Source organism: Mobula hypostoma, chromosome 3 (assembly GCF_963921235.1).
Source record: "Mobula hypostoma chromosome 3, sMobHyp1.1, whole genome shotgun sequence".
Taxonomy (NCBI): Eukaryota; Metazoa; Chordata; class Chondrichthyes; order Myliobatiformes; family Myliobatidae; genus Mobula; species Mobula hypostoma.
The window spans coordinates 129855352-129878375 of NC_086099.1; the positions used below are offsets into that span (position 1 = coordinate 129855352).

Genomic DNA, 23024 nt, shown 5'->3' on the forward strand with positions numbered 1-23024 from the left:
AAAGCGCGCATAGGTGTGTGAACGTGATGAGAGGAGGCTCGCAGCCGGTGCGGGGACGAAGGACCAGCCGCTGGGCTCCCCCCCCGGGGGCTGGCCGGTTGTTCGGCAGGGTTCCATTGTCCGAGTGTCTGAGCGCGCCGGCCGTGCGCTCCGATTCCCGGGACATTTAACCTGCAGCATGGCGCAGCTCCATGGCGTGGTGAGTTCGCTGCTCTCACTCTGAGTGCGTGCACTTGCGATTCTTCCTCCCCATCCCATCGCGTGAATTTGCACTTTCTGCTCGCCTTTCAACTCTGCATTCTTACGGGGTAAATAACACCGGCGTGGAATGGGATGGCGCGAAATATCTAATGTTCATTTTCTCCAGTGTCGGAGTGTCAGAAATCCCACTGAGCTTGGCTTCCAATTTAAAACCACGGTTCCTCGTATCAAGAAAAATGTGAATACGTTAAGTAATGTCTTAGCCCCCAAGAAAACGCTGCACAATAGTGACACGTGTTATTAGAGTTTTCGTACTGAATAGGCGGTGCAATCTGAAGAGCTGTAAAAGCCACTGAATTCTTCATAACGACCTATTTGCAATTTAATAAATATAACTATCACGACGTTGTCATTCTTCGGTGCTCTTTTACAATCGCCAACAGGACGCAGTAGTTGTGTGTTTGGATCTTTGTTTACACTAAACGTAAACACAACAAAAACAGGAAGGAAACTAATGTTTGCAATGTTTTCCCTCAATAATACCATTTTGCTTAATACTGAATTACGACCATAATTACATTAAGCCTCTTACTAATAAACCTTGATATAGCACTTCTGCAATTATTTTTACATTACTATGTTTCTAGAATTTAATAGTTGACTTTTTCACATTTTATAGATGTCGAAAATGGTTACAGACATCTTTAATGCAGAAACTGATGATGAAGAATTTATGGGTTTTGAAGATTCTGATGTTGGGAATGAATGTGGACAGTTTAAACATGTAAGTGGAGCTATGTATAAACGACTTTATAATTTAGTTGTTAGTTCAGAATTTGGTTGAATATTGTATGAAATTAGACTATTTCTTTAGTATACTTCTCGTGGATGCAAATAGAAGGGAAAAACTGCAGGTGCTGGAAATCTGAAAAATAACCAGAATATGCTGAAAAGGCACAACAGATCAGGCAGCATTTGTGGATTGTAAACAGAGGCTGCCTAACCTGAATGTGTTTAGAGCACTTTCTGCTTTTATATTTCTGCTGTTGCCATTCCTTGTTTAACTTCAGTTTTGTCAGTATTCTGATTTAGTAGAGGGTGTCACTCACTAAACTCCATGCTCAAACAGTAAGATAAATCTGCATGTCTGTTTGTCAAATGTGCACTCATAGCTCGATTTCAAACTACTCCAAAGATGCTAAGCAGATCCCAAAAAAAAACGAGTTTGGCAAAAGCCAGTTAGAAATGAAGAATACTACAGCAAAGCACGTGTAGGAATTCAACCCCTGCCATTTAAGTTGTTCTTTTAAGAATTTCTTAAAATGTTTAGTCAATTATTGCTGTTGATCAGAATTTCATTAGCTTTGTGACTTGGCTGTTGTATTCCATGGTTCTCTCTCGGAAGTTTCATTTGGTGTAAGGCACTGTTGCTTAAAGCTTAAAAGTGAGCCTGGAATGTTGTGTTTAAGGATGTGCTGCTTGTACACTGAGCAGCTGAGGCAAGTGGGAAGTCATCGTCACACGCCTCAGTGCTAAACTGGTTGCGTGGCTGCGGGACTCACTTTTGGGGACTCTGGGTTTTACATTCTGTGTATTGTTTGTTTACATTTTTTGTCCATTGTACGATTTGTTTGGCCGTCTTTGTGCCTTGGGACTTTTCATGGGAGCTTTTGTTTTTTTTTCCTCCGGCTTTTGTCACTGGCTGTAAAAAAAAAGATTAATCTCAAGGTTGTATATGGCATACAAGTTTTGATAATAAATGTACTCTGAAATTGTAACCTATGCTGAGATTTGATGGAAATTTTTTCACATCTCAAGAACTTTTAATGGCCTTGCCTGCATGATGATGGCATGCAAGGCCCCATGGAGGAAAAGGAGTAGATCCAAGAAAAGCTGAAGAACGTGCATCAAGAATTGGTTGTTGTGACTAGCGGCAAATAAAAACCACGTGCTGATGCAGCTTAAATTTGGGTTGTAAATTAGACTTGGTAGTCTTGATGAAGGGTCTCGGCCTGAAACGTCGACTGCACCTCTTCCTAGAGATGCTGCCTGGCCTGCTGCGTTCACCAGCAACTTTTATGTGTGTTGCTTGAAATTCCAGCATCTGCAGAATTCCTGTTGTCTTGGTAGAATTTGACATTTTCATCCTAAATTGAAGCAAGGACCTTAAACAAAATGGATTGGGCCAATATAGGAAAAGAATAAGGTATTGAAGGTGTTAAATTAATTTAAGCCAAAGAATATTCTTGGGAAAAAAAGATGCCTTAAGGGAAAGGGGCTGACAGATTTTCAGCCAGTGACTTGGTTCTGGTGTAGCCTAAAAGATAATGGAAACGTAGAAAACCTACAGCACAATACAGGCCCTTTAGCCCACTAAGCTGTGCCGAACAAGTCCTTACCTGAGAAATTACCTAGGATTACTCATAGCCCTGTATTTTTCTGAGCTCCATGTACTTGTCCAGGCATCTCTTAAAAGACCCTATCCTATCGTATCCACCTCCCACCATCGCCGGCAGCCCATTCCACGCACTCACTACTCTGCATGTTTTTTTTTAAAAAACACAACAACAACAACAACTTATCCCTGACATCTCCACTGTATCTACTTTCAAGCGCCTTAAAACTGTGCCCTCTCATGCTAGCCATTTCAGCCCTGGGAACAAGCAAATTAGTTGCATTATTTTAGAACAATTCTGATTGAGCTTGAGACTTGCTGCTTAATTTTAAGTTTACTTAATTTCCAAAATAGGCACACCCTGTCCACTTAACCATTAGCATATAACCTGAGCATCAGAAGTCCCAACACACTAGACCAGCGGTCCCCAACCACCGGGCCGCGGACCGGTACCGGGTTGCAAAGCATGTGCTACCGGGCCGCGAGGAAGCGATTATGATTTGGCGATATGAAACGATATGAGTCAGCGGCACTTTTCCTCTTTCCCTGTCACGCACTGTTGAACTTGAACGCACGCGAGGTCATTACCCATGCGTCATCCATGTCAGAGCGGGAAGATAATCAACTCCTCGAGCTTGCAAATGACGGCGGGCTGAAAAGTATGTTTGGCATAACATCTCTGCCGGCATTCTGTATCAAAGTCAAGGCTGAATATCCTGAGGTAGCCACGAAAGCACTGAAAACGTTTCTTCCATTTCCAACATATTTCTGCAATGAATGCAATGAAAACTAAATTGTGGAATAGACTGGACATAAGGACCCCCCTTCGAGTATCGCCATCTCCCATCACCCTTCGATGGCACCGTCTTGTTGCAGGAAAACAAGCCCAGGGCTCCCACTGATTTAGCGATATTGGTGTGTTGCAATGATTTTATATGTTCATACGGGGAAAATATGTGCTGTGTGTTTAATATCCAAACGTTACTTGAAATGTTACGATGCTATTGACTTATAAGTGACTTGTATAACCATATAACAATTACAGCATGGAAACAGGCCATCTCTGCCCTTCTAATCCGTGCCGAACGCTACTCTCACCTAGTCCCACCGACCTGCACTCAGCCCATAACCCTCCATTCCTTTCCTGTCCATATACCTATTCAATTTTTCTTTAAATGATAATATTGAACCTGCCTCTACCACTTCACTTGGAAGTTCGTTCAACACTTACTTCAAGCTCCCCTGTTCTCCCCTGATAATTGACTTATCACTATATTCATGCGAGGAAAATATGCGCTGTGTGTTTAATATTAAATTTGTTAGATAAACCCTTTTAGAAACGAAATTGAGTGTATTATCCATTTATCACCTATATTCTGGTTGTGATTAAACCCCCCCCCCCCCCCCCCGGACAGAATCGCCAAGAACGATTTGTAGAAAAAATCGGCACGTACACGCATGCGCACTGGTGCCCACGCAAGGCTTCATGGTCATTGTAGTCTTTCTCGGGGTAAGCTCAACGTATTTGACTGCTACTCTTGTCCATTGGCAACCCTAACCCCCCCCCCCCCCGCCCCCGGGTCAGCCAGTCCGCAAGAATATTGTCAATAATAAACCGGTTCGCAGTACAAAAATGGTCGGGGCCCCTTGCACTAGACTACTGATAGTTACAAGATGGCGCCAGTGAACCATGGCAACGTTCTATGGGATATGTCCAATACTTTTAAATACATCTCTTTTGAATTACTCACACTGCAATCTGCAGCGTGTAGTTTCCCTCGAAGAAATGTACTTTGAAATCAACTTAATGATGTACAGATTTCACAACCTTCTGAAGGACTCGGTGAACCAAGCCGATATGGCACCTTTAAAGTTGAGGATTCATTGCGATGGTTGGAAGTGAGGCAGGAGAGTGAGGAGGGGGACCTCCAAGCCAGGCTGAAACACAGAGGGGTGAGACCTCCTCTCTACCCAGCACCTTGTTAGCAAATGTGCAGTCCCTGGAGAACAGAATTGAGGACCTGAGGGCAAGATAGCTGTATCAGAGGGAAATGAGGGATAGCTGTGTTCTATGTTTGAATAAAACTTGGCTTACTTACTCCCAGCCCAGCAGGTACAGCGATCAGACCCATAGGCTTCTCAATGCACATGATTGACCAAACTGCTAATTCAGGAAGGGTAAAAGATGGAGTGTGTGTTTCATATAAACTCATGTTTCCCCCACCTTGAACACCTAATGGTCAAATGCTGTCAGTACTGTTTACTGAGGGAATTCGATAAACCTGACCGCAGTTTACGTAACCACCAGCAGTCAACTATAATCAAGTGCGTGAGATATTACATGATGCCATCTCCAAACAAGAAACAGTCCATCCTGACGCATTTCAAATCATAGTCATGTAATTCAACCAGGCTTGTTTGAAGAAAACCCTGTCCACTTACTGTCAGCTTATAACCTGTAGCACCAGGGTTCCCAGCACACTGGACCACTGTTATTCTAAAATAAGGTGCCTACCTTTCGATGTCCTGATCACATTTCGGTAAATCTGATCACTTGGCTGTCTTTCTTCCTTCCTGCATACAGGCAGAGGCTAAAGTACAAAGCCCCAGAGATTAGGACAACAAAGAGGTGGTCGCAGGGGGCAGAAGAGTGGCTGTGGGATTGCTTCAATGTTGGTGGCCAGGGCCCTATTCAAGGTCTCATCTGTAGATCTGAATGAATACACTATGGTTGCAACAGACTTTATTAAAACATTTGTAGATGAGTGTGTCCACACAGGATCATTCAGAGTCTATCCCAGTCTTCCCTGGTTAACCATGAGATTAGTAATCTGAAGGCTGGATTCAAGTCTAGTGAACAAGAAAATTACAGAAGGTCCAGGTACGATCTCCAGAATGCCATCTCACAGGTGAAGTGGCAATTCTGGACTAAACTTACATCAACACAGGGCTTAACTAAAAAATAAAATAAAGGCATCCGTTAGTCTTGCGAGACCATGGATCTGCGCCTGGAAAGTCTTCACTCTCCAGGGGGCAGGCCTGGGCAAGGTCGTATGGAAGACTGGCAGTTGCCCATGCTGCAAGTCTCCCCTCTCCATGACGCCGATGTTGTCCAAGGGCCGATACAGCTTGGCACCAGTATCGTAGCAGAGCACTGTGTGGTTAAGTTCCTTGCTCAAGGACACAACACGCTGCCTCAGCTGGGGCTCAAACTCACGACCTTTAGGTCACTAGTCGAATGCCTTGGCCACATGCCCACAGGGCTTGACTATTGCTTAAATAATAATCACCTTTTATAAAGTAAAATCAGACAACATGGGTGACCACAGGGCTTTGCTCGCAGATGAGCTTAATGCTTTCTGTGCTCGATTTGACTGTCAAACCATCACTAACTCCCACAGTCCCTGGTGATCCTGTGATTTCATTCTCTGAGGGCAAATCCATGAAAATCATCCAGCCCAGATAGCCAAGTACTAAAGACCTGTGCTGATCAACTGGTTGAAGTGTTCACTGAGATTTTTAACCTCTCACTTCAGCAGTCGGAGGTAGCCCCTTACTTCAAGCAGGCTTCAGTTATACCGATGCCTAAGAAGAATGCACTTGCATCAACAGGATCAAAATCAAAGATTCAAAGTACGTATATAGAATACAAGCCGAGATTGGTCTTCCTTCTGACAGCCACAAAACAAAGAAACACCATGGAACCCGTTCAAAGAAAACATCAAACACCCAAAGCACAAAGAAAAGAGCAAATCACACAAACAGCAAAAATAAAGCAAATAATGCCCACAATATTAAACATCAAACCATCTTGTCTTGAGTGTTGAAATGTTTTGAGTGGTTAGCGATGAACCGTATCAACTCCTGCCCGAGAAACAACTTGCATCCTCTCCAGTTTGCCTACTGGAGCCATGGGTCCACAGCAGGTACCTTCTCATTGGCTCCTCACACATCGGAGCATCTGGACAAATTGATCCCCTCTGTCATCTGTGCTGTCTTTTGTTCCCTAGTGGGAGATATATTGATTAATGAAACTTTCCTGATCACATTTGACAAACTCAATCACAGTATGAGAGTTCCAGTCAATACGTGGAAAGTTGAAATCACCTATTATCACAACTTTGTGTTTCTTGCAACAGTCTGCGATCTCGCTACAAGTGTTCTTCTCTAAATCTTGCTAACTATTAGGTTGTCTGTAATATAATCACAGTAACCTGGTCCCTTTCGGATTCAGTTCTACCCACATAGCCACAGTAGACAAGTTCTCCAATCTGTCCTGTCTCTGAACTGCTGTGACATTTTCCCTGACTAGTAATGCCTTCCCTCCCTCTTTAATCCCTCTCAATCTATCACGTCTAAAACAATGGAACCTGGGAACATTGAGCTGCCAGTCCTGCCTTTCCTGCAACCAAGTCTCACTGCAACGTATTCATTCCACGTCTGAATTTATGTTCAGCTTTACCTACAATACTTGTGCTGAAGTAGATGCAACTCCGAACATTATTCGCACCATACTCAACCTTTCACTTCCTGTCTTTGTATGTCGGCTGAATGACATTTTTCCCCACAACCACTCCACTATTTGCCACTCTGATACCATTGGGTGCTGCATCTGTACCTATTCCACTTCTGAGTATCATTCGGCATGGTCTCGCACTTACCTAATTTACCGGTAGCTATATCGCCCCACTGTATTATCTCCGTATTTAATTTTTTATTTTCTTGTTGGAACTCTATTGTAGCCTTTTTAATCCCTGCTCCAGTATTCAGTAATTTAAAACGGCCTGTATTTAAACTGTTTCCTCTTCTGTTATTTTGATTCTACCTTTATGCACTTCTTAGTTCTTTGCAGGTAATCTACAGCTTAAAATCAAAGTCTGCTCTTGCTTTTATTTACTGCTTGGTCTCTCCTCTCTATTGTGCTATTCAGAAAGGTCTTGGTTGACCATAGTGATTTAATTTTGCTAACTTTGTTGAGCTCTCCAGACTGCTGGAATGAAACATTTTCAGTTTTGCTTGTCAAGGTGTTAAAATCCTGTATGCTAGATAAATTTCTCACATTTGATCTTACTTCATTATGTTCACAGATACCAAAGTTTTTGGCGGATATATTTGATGCACCAAGTGATGAAGAGTTTTTCGGTTTTCCAGATGAAGAATCCAATGCATTACTTGGTTGTGCTGAGAACAAATTTAACCAGGGCATAAATGTGAGTAGAGATGAATAGGATGTAATTTGTTCGAAATTTTAAGGATGCATTTAGTAAAAATGGTATTTCAAGATGCAGTGAATTTTTGTCACTAATACTATCAAACCTGCTGGTTCTTGTGCTTTGTGCAACTATGAGTGAATTCTTGTGTAATTATGTCAAAACAGTCCACTTAGATTGGAAATTCCTAAATTTAGCTTTCTTCACACTAACTGGACCTTTTTGAGTAAGTTGAGGCTAGCAGTACAGTGAACTGCTAGTTTTGAGCCTAGACATTAATGCAATGCCACATCTAGTTCATTGATGACAGAGTGGTCAGGGTACTTGTAAGTTTAATTATTTATCTGAGCGGAAGTGAGGATGTAGCTGTCATTCAAATGATTGTGGAAGCCTGAAGGTACTTTTACCTTGGCTTAAAATCAAATCATGCTTCAAAATCTTCTCTGTTGCTGGGAACCAAGTTTTGTTTTCCAGAACTGTTGGGGAGGGTTTAAACTAATTTGGCAGGGGAATGGGAACCACAGTGATAGGACGTAGGCTGGTACAGTTAGATGCAGTGTGTCTCTTCCATCTCAGTAAGGTGAGTGAGGCAGTAAAAATAAATTATAGGGGAAATAGCCTGACTGCAGTGGTTGGGAAGATGTTGGAGTTCATTAAGGATGAGGTTTCGGGGTGCTTGATGGCACATGATAGTCAGCCAAAATCAGCATGTATCCTTAAGGGGAAGATGGTGTGCCAGTCAAGTGTACTGCCTTGTCCTGGATGGTGTTTATATAAAATGATCCACATTGTTTAGACTTCAAATTAGCAGAAATTCATTTCTGGACTTGGGACATGATGGTAAATATCATTGACCTGTTGCTCCTCAATGATTTGCACTTTTTGCTTTCTTGCCATCACGTATTTTGCCGTCTTCTTATTTTGCGAGCCTCTAATGATACTTTGTAGCTACTAGGCATTTACATTGTAATAGAAATACTTAATTGAAACAACAGATGGTTATGTATTCCAGAGGTTGGGGTATATAGAACTATAGAGGGTAGGAAGTCCCCTTCAACTCTTAATATCTGGGCCAACCATAATGCCAAATTAAACTAATGTCTTCTCCCTGCACATGATCCATTTTCTTTTGTTCTCTGAACATCTATGTGCTTGTCCAGAAGTTTGCTCCCTAGCAACCCATCCCAAACACAAACACCTTTGTGTTTTAGGAAAATACCCCACCAGTACAAATGACACTTGCAACTTCATTTTATTCTGGGTGATGAAGAATCTAAGATCTTAGCTGCTCTCCAGAAATGTCATACAAGCTTTTTTTGTTTGCAGACCCCTCCTCCTCCCCGTGCCAACCCCCAACCCAGGACAACATAAGATGGCTGATAAATCATGCCAATAATGCCTGCTTCGTGTGTTTTTATATAAGTGGCACGGCTGAATTGTGTAGCTTGCAGTGTCTGTATAATGATGACATTTTTGTAACTACCTTAAGTTTTAATTATTTTTGGACAAGGTATATCAACATTCATGACTGCAGGAAAGTTGAAGCTGTTAGTAATGTTTTTTTTTATAAATAATAGTATTTGCTGCTACTGGTGACTCAGTGGCTTGTTTATGTAGATTTAATTGTACTTCATACTCTGCTCTTTCTTTACTTTTTGTTCGCAGGTTTCCAAATTTCGGTCCAAGTACATTACAGAAGAGCTGATTGAAATTTTCACAGAGGATAGTTGCTCAACTGATTATGTTTTTGAAGGGTTTCCTTCAAATAATTTTGAAGCTCATGGTGAGCTGGATTTGAAGGTGAGGACTGTATTTGACCAAATTAACACATTAATTAAACTTTTCTAATTTTGTTTGCCCTCTTAAATGCTTACATTGCTCCTGATTAGTAAATTAGTTACTAATACAGTGGCAAGTGTAAATGATTTTCATTCGTTGGCCCCAGCCACTCCTCACCACAATAGATGTGACTGAATTGGCCATTCAGTAAATCTGTTTCATTGACTTGGGTAAAATGGCAATAGACGGAATATCAAACTGTTATCTGAAAATACTCATTTGTGTCTGTTCCATTTTTCTTATTGCTGGGATTGGAAGACTAGAAGGGTTGTGTGGGTGTGAGGGAGGAAAGGGACTTTGTTGCTTTCTTGTCGTTCTTTTGTTGTGGCTTGTGTTGTTCTGCTGGACGTCGTGGGCAGGTCATGGTGATGCCAGAACGTGTGGCAACACTTGCGTACTTCCCTAGCACATCCTTGGGTTGTAGGTGCAAACAGTGCATTTCATTGTAGGTTTCAATATGCAGTACCTATGATAATTAAATGATCTGAATCTGAAGTTAAAGATCGTAAATGTGGCCCCTGGCATAAAAGCATTCACATAATATTGTAGGTGTTATTTTAGTTGATGTTCATATCTTATCTTCATTGCAGTCTGCAAATTCAGAAATTGAGGATGAAGATGAAGGTTTCACTGAATGTGATGAGGAGGATGAAGATGATGTATCTTCTGTTGAAAGTGAAATGGAACCAATGCCAAAGAAAACCCATTTTGGACTGCGTGTAGCATTTAAATTCCCCACAAAGCGGCCAGTAAAGAGAAAGGAGCATGAGTTGGCTATGTCTGAATCTGAATCAGATGATGATTCTGGATCAAAGAAGAGATCTAATGTTTTGCTGAAGCGAGCTATGAACATTAAAGAGAATAAAGAGATGGTAAGTGTAGTTGCTGCTTTACAAAATACTTGGTTAATGAAGTGAGTAATTGTGATCAGACAAAAGCCGCACAAATTCTGAGAAGCAGCTTAAATACTTCCAATTAAAGCTGTTATAAGTTGTCATGTATGCAAGATTCCTTGTACTTTTTCAGAACTTATTTGCCAGAGGATATGACCTGTCATTTATGTACAGTATCTATATAAAATTTGCGGAACGACTGTTTTTTTTTGCCAGTGATGAGATGACAATCCTAAAAGCAAGTCCACACAAATCAGTTTTGTGCCTTTTGCAGCCACGTTACCTCCACTGCTATTTAATCTACTTCACGCTTGTATAAGAATGTTTTTCTGTTCACTGACACAAGGTCAGCAGAATGGGGTGGTGTAAATGTAAGGTGAATACTGACAAACATTACGATATTTTTTCCCCTGTTCTCTTCATCTTGCTATGTAGGAAAATGCGCAAAGGTTCTCAGTTGTCAGTGAGATTCCCAGCTGGCCACTTTAAAGATATATGTTCTTCACTACCTTCATCCCAGAAAGGAGAGTGGTTTTTCTGTACCTGACACCTTCCTTTTGTGTCTTCCCAGCCACTGAGGTCAGACTAACTGGCTTACAGTTTCCTTTCTTTTGCCTCTCTCTCTTCTTGAAGAGTGGAGTCATATGCAATTTTCCAATCTTCCAGAACCAATCCAGAATCTAGTGATTCTTGAAACATCATTACTAATGCCTCCATGATCTCTTCAGCCTTCTCTTTCAGAACTCCGGGGTGTACATCATCTGGCCCAGGTGACTTAATCTACCTTCAGAGTTTCCCAAGAAACTTCTCTCTAGTTATGATACCTTCACACACTTCATGACCCCTGACACTTGGAACTTCCACCATATTGCTAGTGTCTTCCAGAGTAAAGACTGATGCAAAATACTTAGTTTGTTTGCAATTTCTTTGTCATCCATTCCTACCTCTCCAGTATTGTTAACCAGTGGTCTGGTATCCACTCTCACCTCTTTTATACTTTATGTATCTGAAGAAACTTTTAGTATCCTCTTTAATGTTATTGAATACCTTACTCTCATATTCCATCTTTTCCTTAATGACTTTTTATAACTATGTAACAATTACAGCACGGAAACAGGCCATCTCGGCCCTTCTAGTCCGTGCCGAACTCTTACTTTCACCTAGTCCCACTGACCTGCACTCAGCCCATAACCCTCCATGCCTTTCCTGTCCAAATAGCTATCATATATCATATAGCTATTTTTTAGTTGCCTTCTGTTCGTTTTAAAATCTTCACAGTCCTTCTAACTTCCCACTAGTTTTGATCTGTTATAGGCCCACTCTTTGGCTTTTATGTTGGCTTTGACTTCTCTTGTCATCTTGCCTTTAGAAGACTTCTTCTCTTTCGGGGGGTGGGGGGGGTTGCGGTGTGTGTGTGTGTATATATAATATATATATTTTCTTCTCAAATTTCAGGGTGAATTCTATCATATTATGATCACTTGTCCCTAGGGGTTCTTAAGTTACAGTGTTGTATTGAAGTGATTAAGTAATTATGTCATAAACAAATAAAATGACCAATCTTAGCAAATGAATATGATAGCCAATCTTTAAAATACCCAAATATATTTACCTTTCACTTTCAACAAATCTAAAACACGCTTCAGCAATCTGAATTAGCTGCTATAATCTTCTGTTCGTTTTTTACAACAATAATTTAACAGTGATGATTGCTGTGCACTGGTGTTTTTGCATGTGAAATTCTCCATTCTTTTAATATTTTTGGATACAACTTAAAATTCACTGCAAAATGCAACTAAAGATGGTGCTAAAAGTAGTTGTTTTGTAGATAACCATTTTTACATGAGAAGCATAGCTTTAATGCGTGGTTGGTGGAACATGCTAAATTGCCTCTTCAAGCAAGTTCAGCTTGTTCTTGTATGTTGTGTAATTTTCCAGTTCTCGCACTTGGTGATATGTTGTGATTTTAATCTTGCATTTGTTTAGGTGTTGTTGCCTTTTTAAGTATTGTTTGAATTCTTCTTCTAGCTTGCTAAACTAATGGCAGAACTAAAAACAATCCCTGGACTCTTTCCAGTGAATGTACAGACTCCTTCACCTTCAGTAAGTATTGTCTAATTGCCCACAATCCACAATTGGAATGTGTTTATTATTGTCACATGTACCAAGGTACAGTGAAAGCATACTTTGCATAATGTTCATGTAAATCTGTTCATTAACAATGCATCAGGGTAGCACAAGGTCAATTAATGACTGTATGTGGAATAAAGTGGAACAGCTGCAGAGAAAGTGTGGTACAGGTAGACAATAAGGTGCAAGATCATAATGAGGTAGATGGTGAGGTCAGGAATCCATTTTATTGTACCTGGGAACCATTTAATAGTCAGGATTGAAACTATCCTTGAGTATGTGCTTGCAGGCTTTTGTATCTTCTGCCCGATAGGAGAGGGGAGAAAGATGAATGTTGGAGGTGAATTGGGTTTTTACGAAAGCAGCAAGAGTGTACATTTTTTCAATAAAATTACTATCCATGTACAGTAAATGATTGACTACCAAGAAGCATAGCTTTCATTCAGAGCTACTAGCTTCACCCTCACTCCAGACAAGCATGTTGACTGACATATCTTTACTGTACAAAGAAAATACTGTGATATAAACATTTGCTATTGTTTACCAAGAGTGCCTTGCTGGGATTTTTTATGTGTTAGATTTCAGCTGTATACATGATGTGGTATGTATTTGTTCCACTCTATTTAAGTACAGTGATCTATTATCTTTTCAGAAACAGAAACGAACCCCAAAACGAACTTTCTCTGAAGGAAAGATTGAGCGCCGTGTGAATCCAACAAGAAGTGCGCGGCCTCCGAAGGGTTTTTCTGTGGAAAAGTTGGCGATTTCTCCTACCAAACTTATGGATCAAGTGAAAAACTTCCGCTTGAGAACTGATTTGTCAGATCGTTTTGTTGAGGTAGTTGGTCTGAAAATGATTTTCTATTTTAGCACTCTGCCAAAAAAATGACAAACTACAGTAACCACAATAATTACAGCATTTCCTTCGCAGTAAATTTTCACCCATGAAGTTTTCTTTACAATATTTTTATTGATTTATATATAAGAATACAGAGTACAGGAGAAAATATATATGTCAATACATTAAGCTAAATCGCATATAAAGACTCCTTACCTTATATTCGTACAAGTCAATTAGTTTGTAACATTGAAAAATAATCATTTTATTATATTAAAAAAATGTAACCCACTACCAAGACCGAAGCTGATTAGTAGAAAAAAAAGATTGTTAGTCATCATCTGTGCTTTAACAGAAAGTCAAAGATTTTGAAAATAATTCAGAAAAGGTCCCCACACCCATGAAGTTTTAGATTAAAAGTTGCTGCAAAAATAGAGAATTGTATAGCTATGATTTTGTGGTTGCATGTCTGAATAGTTTAAGTTTACTTATTTCTAATATTATTTAATTTGAATTTCTGGTTTAAATTTTGTTTCTTTACATCACTTAATAGGATGGAACCTTAAAGAAAAAGAGGCGAAGATCTTCCAAGTGTAAGCCCAGACTTGCTGATGATATCACAGAAGAGGATTTAGAAAATATTGCCATCACTGTTAAAGATAAAATATACGATCGTTGTATGGTAATTTTCAGACTTTTTTAGTAACACCATTGAACAAATCTTTATCAAACCAGAAGCCAGTACACTGTTTTGTTGCTTACATGTTTAACAGGGTAATAAGTCAGTATATCACATGTGTATTCAACTTCCAGGGCTGCACTACTTTCATTTGGGAATGGCTGTTCATTATCATTAACTATTTGTATTTTGTCTGTTTCATAATATTCCTATTGTGTTTATACGACTTTCCAGAGTCTGGAAGTTTAAAATCATGAGGGGTATGAATAAGATCAACATCATCAGGTGCCGTGCCCAGTTTGAGCTTTGACTGCCATGGCCCACACACTCCTGTTTCGGGTCAAGTGGATCAATTCATTGGTATTCATTTCCAGTTCTCTGGCTGCTGTCTCCATCATCATTTGTCTTTGTCTTTGAATAAGATGGACATTCATAACCTTTTCCCCAGGGTTAGAGTCCAAAACTAGAGGGGCCAGATAGAAGATAAGAGGGAAGAGATTTAAGGGAGATCTGCAAGGTAGCTTCTTTACACAGAAGGGAATGAGTACCAGAACTGAGCTGCAGATACAATTATGATATTTACCAGACATTGTATAGGTACATTGAGGGGAAGGTCTTGGAGGGTTATGGGCCAAATGCAGGTAACTGGGATGACGTGGAGAATGCTGTGGGCAGTATGGACCAGATGGGCCAAAGGGCCTGTTTTGCTGCTCTTTGGCTCTAAGATTAAACATATTAATGGAGTTAATTTTAATTCTACTGTAAATGAATTGATTATAATTTGTATAGTTTTTTTATAACTAAATATGGAGTCTGCAAAATTTTTTTTGAGGAAATCATAATTTTATACCACACTTTATAATTGAATCGTGTTCTTTTAACATTGTACTAAAGGGCAAAATGTTCACTTTCTGCATGTAGGGAAGCACGTGCCATCAGTGTCGACAGAAGACAATAGATACAAAAACAATCTGTCGTAATCATGATTGTTTTGGTGTAAGAGGACAGTTTTGTGGACCTTGTTTGCGCAACCGATATGGGGAAAATGTGAGATCGGCCCTTTTAAATCCAGTATGTATATGGATAAAAACGCAAAACATTTGCTGTATTGTGCCAGATGATACTGTACAATTTTCCATGGCAATACAATTAATGTGCTCATTCTTCTGTTTGAAAGGATAAAATGCTAGTTTATGCTATCTGCATATGAAAATAGTGGTAGCATGTTATATTCTACTAAATTCAGTTCCGATAAAGTACAAGAGCAATATGTAGCTGCTTCCATATGTACACTTTTCTAAGGGTGAATTTTCATGTAATTATTTGTCTCGTATTACTTTGAATCCTAAAACAAGTTTGTACTACTTCTGGCTGGTATTATATGCTCTAAGACTTGTTTGCCTTTTGGCATACATTAATAATATTGCCGGTTAAAGCATGCCCCAGGTCTGGATTAGCATTTCTTCATTTTGTGGTGCATTAAATTAGTTCTTTTAAGTTGTAAGTAACCACAAGGAACTGAAACTATTTCTCCTCTCTTCTGTAATGCTGCAACTACTTTGTTTTTTGTAGGACTGGGTGTGCCCTCCTTGCAGAGGCATCTGTAATTGTAGCTTCTGCCGTCGTCGGGATGGGCGGTGTGCCACTGGGATTCTAGTTCACTTGGCAAAATTTTATGGATATGACAATGTTCAAGCCTATTTAGAAAGGTAAGAGAATGGGATCAATTGGATTGGTGAGGGAATGGGATCGATTAGGATTTTATTAATTTCCATATCAAATTACTTTCACCACCTAAAAGTGATGAGAACATGGGAGTGTGAATCATAGCACAACGGGCTCTTTCAGCCTACCTCAGCAGTGTTGCTCGTGCTGCTAATAAATCTCTTCAGCAGTTGTAGTACAGTCGTACGGTAGAACATACCGGACAGGCCATTTGGTCTATGCTATTGTGTCAGTCTTCAAACCTCCTATATATCATTGATATCCCTTCATTCCATACCTGTGTGCTTATCTGAAAATCTCTGGAACCACATCGATGTAGCTGATTCTACTGGAAACCTATATCAGGCACCTACTACTCTCTCTGAATAAATGAAGAATGAAAGTGAAAATTTTAAAAAATATATATGAATTGCCTTAAAGCTTCTCTCACTAACCTTAAAAGCACTTGCTCCCGTGTTTGATGTTCCTACCCCAAGGGTAAAAATTCTGACTGTCTACTATACATATTTCTCTCATAATTTAAAAACTCTCTGTAAGGTCTCCCCTTAGCCTCCAGTGCTTAGAGAGAATAGCCTTTCCTGGTAGCTCATAACCACTAATCCAGGCAGTATCCTGGTAAAAGGTATCTGCATCCTCTCCATATTTTGCCTCTAACAGGGCCCCTCATTTTCCCTCAAATCAACTTCTCAAGCCTGATGTGCCACTCACTAATGTTATGGCTGTTCTCTACATCAGTACGATGCCGTCTTGCCCCATATCCCTTGATTCCTCGGTACATTTCAGTGAAAGCACTGTTCATCCTTCTGAACTCCGAGGTGTAGTCCACTCTGTATTACTTTTACAGATGTTGCACCCTAGAGGCTGTCAAATGAAGCATTGATGCACCTGTAGACCAAGTTATATTTGTATGTAGCACCATAATTGTATACAGTATTTTTGGAAGTCTTTATAGATTCTATATAACAGTGCAATGAAATCTTGTATTTAAATTATCAAGCAATGAAGGCCAGTGTATCATCTGCCTTCTCAACTACCTGTTGCATTTGCCATTCAGTTTTCTGATTTGATTACAAGGACAGCAAATCACTTTGAACATCAACACTAAAACAATTTTAACATTTAAAAATAAAAAAAACAGCATTTTTATTTTCTCTACTGATGTGGATAACTTCAAATGTGGATTCCCATTTTACTTGGCTTGTCTATTGTCCTTGAATCTTCTGCATTCTGTTCATTGGGCTTTTTCTCATTTAGTTTCATGCCTTAGAAAACGTGGTAATTTGGTCTGCTGAGCAAGAACGTGAAACCAATCCTTCCAGTATCTACTAGTCACTTCATGGCTTTACAACTGTATCAGTTTTCCATTTTTTAAACCAAATTTCAATCTTCATTCATACATTACTCCCTGTTCCCTGCGTTATGACGTTATTCACCATATGTGTAGGACCTTAGCCAAGTTTTCTGAAAACCCAAGTACTCCACATTTATTTCTGTGTAGATCTTGAAGAAACTCCATTATTAGACAAATATTTCCCATTTGTAAAGCTACAGTGACTGCACCAAATTCTTTAGAAGATTTGCTATCACATCTTCTATACATTCCAACATTTTCCCAATTAACATTGTCAGGAAATAATTAGTAGTTCCCTGTATTCTCTTTACTTCAAATAGTGGAGTTACATTTGTTTCGTCTGTTTGCAGGAAACATTCCAGAGTATATTGTATTTTGAAAGGTGATGATCACAATATATTCTCATACTCAGGAGTTTGGTATTAATGTTGCAGGCTGATTAATTTCTCCTACATCTTCATTTGCAAATTGAAGGCTAATTTGTGGGAGGTTTTTTTTGTCCTCTGAAGACCAACACTAACTACTTGCTGCTTTCGTATTCCCCTTACTCTCCATTGAATACTCTTGTTTTCTTTTTCCCATACTGATGAAGTTCTTGCAGATTGGTTTTGTGTGTTCTTTGCTTGTTGCTTTTGTTTTCATTTCACCTTTTTTTTCCACCCCCCTAAGGTCTTGATTCTCCTTTCTTGAATTCCAGACACTCTGTCCTCAAAGGCTTTCTATTTTTTCATAGAAGTCAAGAGTTAAACAGCATGGAAACATGCACTATCTGTATATTAATACCACCTTTTCATCAATCAGCCTCTACCATTCACTTGCACACTCTTTGAAACGCAGACGAAAAGCCACACAGTCACAGGGAGAATGTGCAAGCTTCACACACAGGTTAGGGTTGAACCTGGGTCTTTAGTGCTGTGAGACAACTCCACTAACTGCCACCATGGCAAACCCAATGCTTTATCCTTAGATTTAATGTTACCTTGAAGTTCTGTAGTGAGACAATTTTCCTCTCCTGTCGTTAACATTATAGCTTAGATTTGTGTGTAAAGCTTAAATTTGTTGCAAGTCATCCATTTGCTATACCTATCCACTGGTGTACTATCTACCTATCACTTTCCTATCATCTATCTAATTATCTTAACAACTGCTATCGTTTACCTGGCTGTCTGCGTGCAAAAGTTCGGGCACCCCGGTCAAAATTTCTGTTACTGTGAATAGCTAAGCGAGTAAAAGATGATCTGATTTTCAAAAGGCATAAAGTTAAAGATGACATATTTTTTTAATATTTTAAGCAAGATTACTCTTTTTATTTCCATCTCTTACAGTTTCAAAATAACAAAAAAGGAAAAGGGCCCAAAGCAAAAGTTTGGGCACCCTGTATGGTCAGTACTTAGTAACACCCCCTTTGGCAGGTATCACAGCTTGTAAATGCTTTCTGTAGCCAGCTAAGAGTCTTTCAATTCTTGTTTGGGGGATTTTTGCCCATTCTTCCTTGCAAAAGGCTTCTAGTTCTGTGAGATTCTTGGGCCATCTTGCATGCACTGCTCTTTTGAGATCTATCCATAGATTTTCGAGGATGTTTAGGTCGGGGGACTGTGAGGACCATGGCAAAATCTTCAGCTTGTGCCTCTTGAGGTAGTCCATTGTGGATTTTGAGGTGTGTGTAGGATCATTATCCTGTTGTAGAAGCCATTCTCTTTTCATCTTCAGCTTTTTTACAGAAGGTGTGATGTTGCTTCCAGAATTTGCTGGTATTTAATTGAATTCATTCTTCCCTGTACCAGTGAAATGTTCCCCGTGCCACTGGCTGCAATACAAGCCTAAAGCATGATCGATGCACCCCTGTGCTTAACAATTGGAGAGGTGTTCTTTTCATGAAATTCTGCACCCTTTTTTCTCCAAACATACCTTTACTCATTGCGGCCAGAAAGTTCTATTTTAACTTCATCAGTCCACAGGACTTGTTTCCAAAATGCATCAGCCTTGTTTAGATGTTCCTTTGCAAACTTCGGATGCTGAATTTTGTGGTGAGGACACAGGAAAGGTTTTCTTCCGATGACTCTTCCCTGAAGGTCATATTTTGTGCAGGTGTTGCTGCACAGTAGAACAGTGCACCACCACTCCAGAGTCTGCTAAATCTTCCTGAAGGTCTTTTGCAGTCAAACGGAGGTTTTGATTTGCCTTTCTAGCAATCCTACAAGCAGTTCTCTCGGAAAGCTTTCTTGGTCTTCCAAAGCTCAACTTGATCTCCACCATTCCTGTTAACTGCCATTTCTTAATTACATTACGAACTGAAGAAACGGCTACCTGAAAACACTTTGCTACCTTCTTATAGCCTTCTGCTTTGTGGGCAGCATTCATTTTAATTTTCAGAGTGCTAGGCAGCTGCTTTAGGAGTCCATGGCTACTGATTGTTGGGACAAGGTTTGAGGAGTCAGGGTATTTATAAAGCTTTGAAATTTGCATCACCTGGCCTTTCCTAACGATGACTGTGAACAAGCCGTAGCCCTAACAAGCTAGCTAAGGTCTGAGACCTTGGTAAAAGTTATCTGAGAGCTCAAATCTCTTGGGGTGCCCAAACTTTTGCATGGTGCTCCTTTCCTTTTTTTCACTCTAAAAATTGTACAAAACAAAAATGATACACTAGTCTTCCTTAAAATGTTGAAAAGAATGTTTCATCTTTAACTTAATGACTTTTGGAGATCAGTTTATCTTTTACTCACTTAGCTATTCACAGTAACAGAAATTTTGACTAGGGGTGCCCAAACTTCTGCATGCCACTGTATATGGATTTATATATTTATAATATAAATTCCTCAACATTGTGATGGCGAAAACATTCTCTACATTCAAAAATTTCAATCTCTACATAGTACTAATTAGATTTGTCCACTCTTTACATTTTCCTCTTCATTAGGTTAGGCGCAAAGAGACTGGAGTGTGTGCAGCTGAACCTTGACCTGTGCTGCATATAATTTTTTAACTATTGATTCAAGTATGCCCAGATTTCCAATGCACATTTTGACATGCAGAATCCAAGAGTGTCTCTTATGTTATATAGTGAAGGATCCACTCTGAACCCTGTCTCATTGAATCCTTAAATCACAAAGAATACAGTGCTATGTACAAATAGTGGGAGGTGTGATTAAAATGTCGCCACAGATGAAGTGGGCCAAATGGCCTCTTTCTGTGCTGTACAGTTTTGTGATCATTTGTCCGTGGCGATACTAAAGAAGATATGAACTTAATTAATGCAAAGAATTGCTGGATTTGGCCACGACTCCTGAAACTAAAACCATCAACTAGGATATTGGCTAATTCTTCAGCTGATATCCATGGTTCCTGAATTAAGGGGTTAAATTTAAATTTGGAAGGGCAGTACAGTTCGTATAACCAGTTGCACATGGGGGCCAGTCACCTGGGTTCAGTCCTGAACTCTGCTGCTGTTTCTGTGGAGCTTGTGCATTATCCTAAAGACCATGTGGTTTCTCCGAAGATGTATCCGTTCAGAGGTTAATTAGCAACTTTATAGGCAAGTAATAGTATCTGAGTCAGTTGATGGGGAACTTAGGGAGTAGTTAATGGATTAGTATTGAAATAGATTAGATTGTTCAATATGTGACAAGAACATGATGGGTCAAAATGGCTTCCATCTTGGAAGGAAATGTCAAACTTCTACAACTTGAATGTTGCAGTTGAATCCACCATAGCACAGTAACTCAAGCTACAATAAGAATGAGATTTTTGAAGACCCTTTCAAAATACAACATTTTGTCATTTGTCTATCCAGAGCTCATCTTAATTTAGTAATGGGTAGAAATTTTGATCACTTGCTGTGAAGAGTAATGTTTGTATTTTAGTTTACAGAGACAACTAACTGAAGACTGAAACAGGAACTAGGATTTGTAAAGATGCAGCTGCTTATAATGTTACATTTTAATTTTCTTAGTGAAACATGTATAAAAGCATACTTTAATTTTTAGCTTCAAAATTGATGCTTGGAAACACTTGGTTATTGAAGCTAAATAAGGTCTGGATGTTGAGTTTGTGTTTTTTGAAATATATAGTTTAGCAATTGAAAAGTTTTGTTTAAACCATTGTTAAGTTTTCTGGTGTTAATTGTAATGTTATTATCCAGGTTGCAAGAAAATATTTTATGCTGTTCAGTGGTAACATCTTGTTTACAGTGACCACATTAACACTAAATGAGGGTTAAATACAATGTCCTCTTGTACATAATCTGATAATGTTGATGCATATGTCTGATGCATTCTTTACACGTCGTAAGGATTGATAATTAAAACTGGAAATGTTAAAGCTATTAATGCTATGAGTCTGATAACCCACAAACATTAAAGCATTAGATTTTTGATTTGACTGTTAATCTGAGTGCAGTTTTTTTTTGTCTGCAAGTTTGCATTTCTGGCCTAAAGAGAATGTTGTAAAAATGTGTTCAATCATTAAAACAAACTATAAAATAAAAATGAATTTGTTGTACCATAAAATCAATTCATTAGACTTGCAGTCACCTGGATACATTTCTGTCAGTTGCATTTACTTACATTACAAAGTCATCTTTATATTTGTAATGTATGTTGGATGTATTGCTGGCAAATTGTAATATTAATGAACATAGCTTATTTATAAATTGCAAGCTACACACACAGAATTCTGGAGAAACTCAGCAGGCCAGGCAGCATCTATGAAAAAGAGTACAGTTGACATTTTGGGCTGAGACCTTTATCAGGACTGGAGAAAAAAAGATGAGGAAACGAGTTAGGTGGGGGAGGAAGAAACACAACGTGATAATGAAATCGGAAGGAAGGGGTGAAGTAAGAGCTGGGAAGTTGATTGGTGAAAGAGATGCAGGGCTAGAGAAGGGGGAATAACTGGAATTAAAATGGGTGGCCATTGGGGCAGATATAACATAGAATAGTACAGCACATAACAGGCCCTTCGGCCCACAATGTTGTGCCGACCCTCAAACCCTGCCTCCCACATAACCTCCCACCTTAAATTCCTCCATATACCTGTCTAGTAGTCTCTTAAACTTCACTAGTGTATCTGCCTCCACCACTGACTCAGGCAGTGCATTCCACGCACCAACCACTCTCTGAGTAAAAAAACCTTCCTCTAATATCCCCCTTGAACTTCCCACCCCTTACCTTAAAGCCATGTCCTCTTGTATTGAGCAGTGGTGCCCTGGGGAAGAGGTGCTAGCTATCCACTATCTATTCCTCTTAATATCTTGTACACCTCTATCATGTCTCCTCTCATCCTCCTTCTCTTCAAAGAGTAAAGCCCTAGCTCCCTTAATCTCTGATCATAATGCATACTTTCTAAACCAGGCAGCACCCTGGTAAATTTCCTCTGTACCCTTTCCAATCCTTCGTATAGTGAGGCGACCAGAACTGGACACAGTACTCCAAGTGTAACCTAACCAGAGTTTTATAGAGCTGCATCATTACATCGCGACTCTTAAACTCTATCACTCGACTTATGAAAGCTAACACCCCATAAGCTTTCTTAACTACCCTACCTACCTGTGAGGCAACTTTCAGGGATCTGTGGACATGTACCCCCAGAGCCCTCCGTTCCTCCACACTACCAAGTATCCTGCCATTTTTACTCTGCCTTGGAGTTTGTCCTTCCAAAGTGTACCACCTCACACTTCTCCGGGTTGAACTCCATCTGCCACTTCTCAGCCCACTTCTGCATCCTATCAATGTCTCTCTGCAATCTTTGACAATCCTCTATACTATC

The 23024-nt window shown here is 39.7% G+C and overlaps 1 protein-coding gene across 2 annotated transcripts; it reads left to right on the forward strand.

The window, feature by feature from the left end:
• The first annotated feature begins 124 nt into the window (after positions 1–124).
• Positions 125–21757, forward strand: LOC134344252 (cell division cycle-associated 7-like protein). Of its 2 annotated transcripts, none has more exons than XM_063043737.1 (11): positions 125–199; positions 881–985; positions 7684–7806; positions 9472–9606; positions 10236–10517; positions 12567–12641; positions 13321–13506; positions 14060–14188; positions 15107–15256; positions 15758–15894; positions 21122–21757. In XM_063043737.1, the coding sequence occupies exons 1-11, from the start codon at positions 179–181 to the stop codon at positions 21147–21149; spliced, it is 1371 nt and encodes a 456-aa protein (XP_062899807.1). In that variant the 5' UTR covers positions 125–178; the 3' UTR covers positions 21150–21757. The 2 variants fall into 2 exon arrangements, with proteins under 2 accessions (XP_062899807.1, XP_062899808.1); XM_063043738.1 differs by having other exon boundaries at positions 182–308.
• Positions 21758–23024: the final 1267 nt, after the last annotated feature.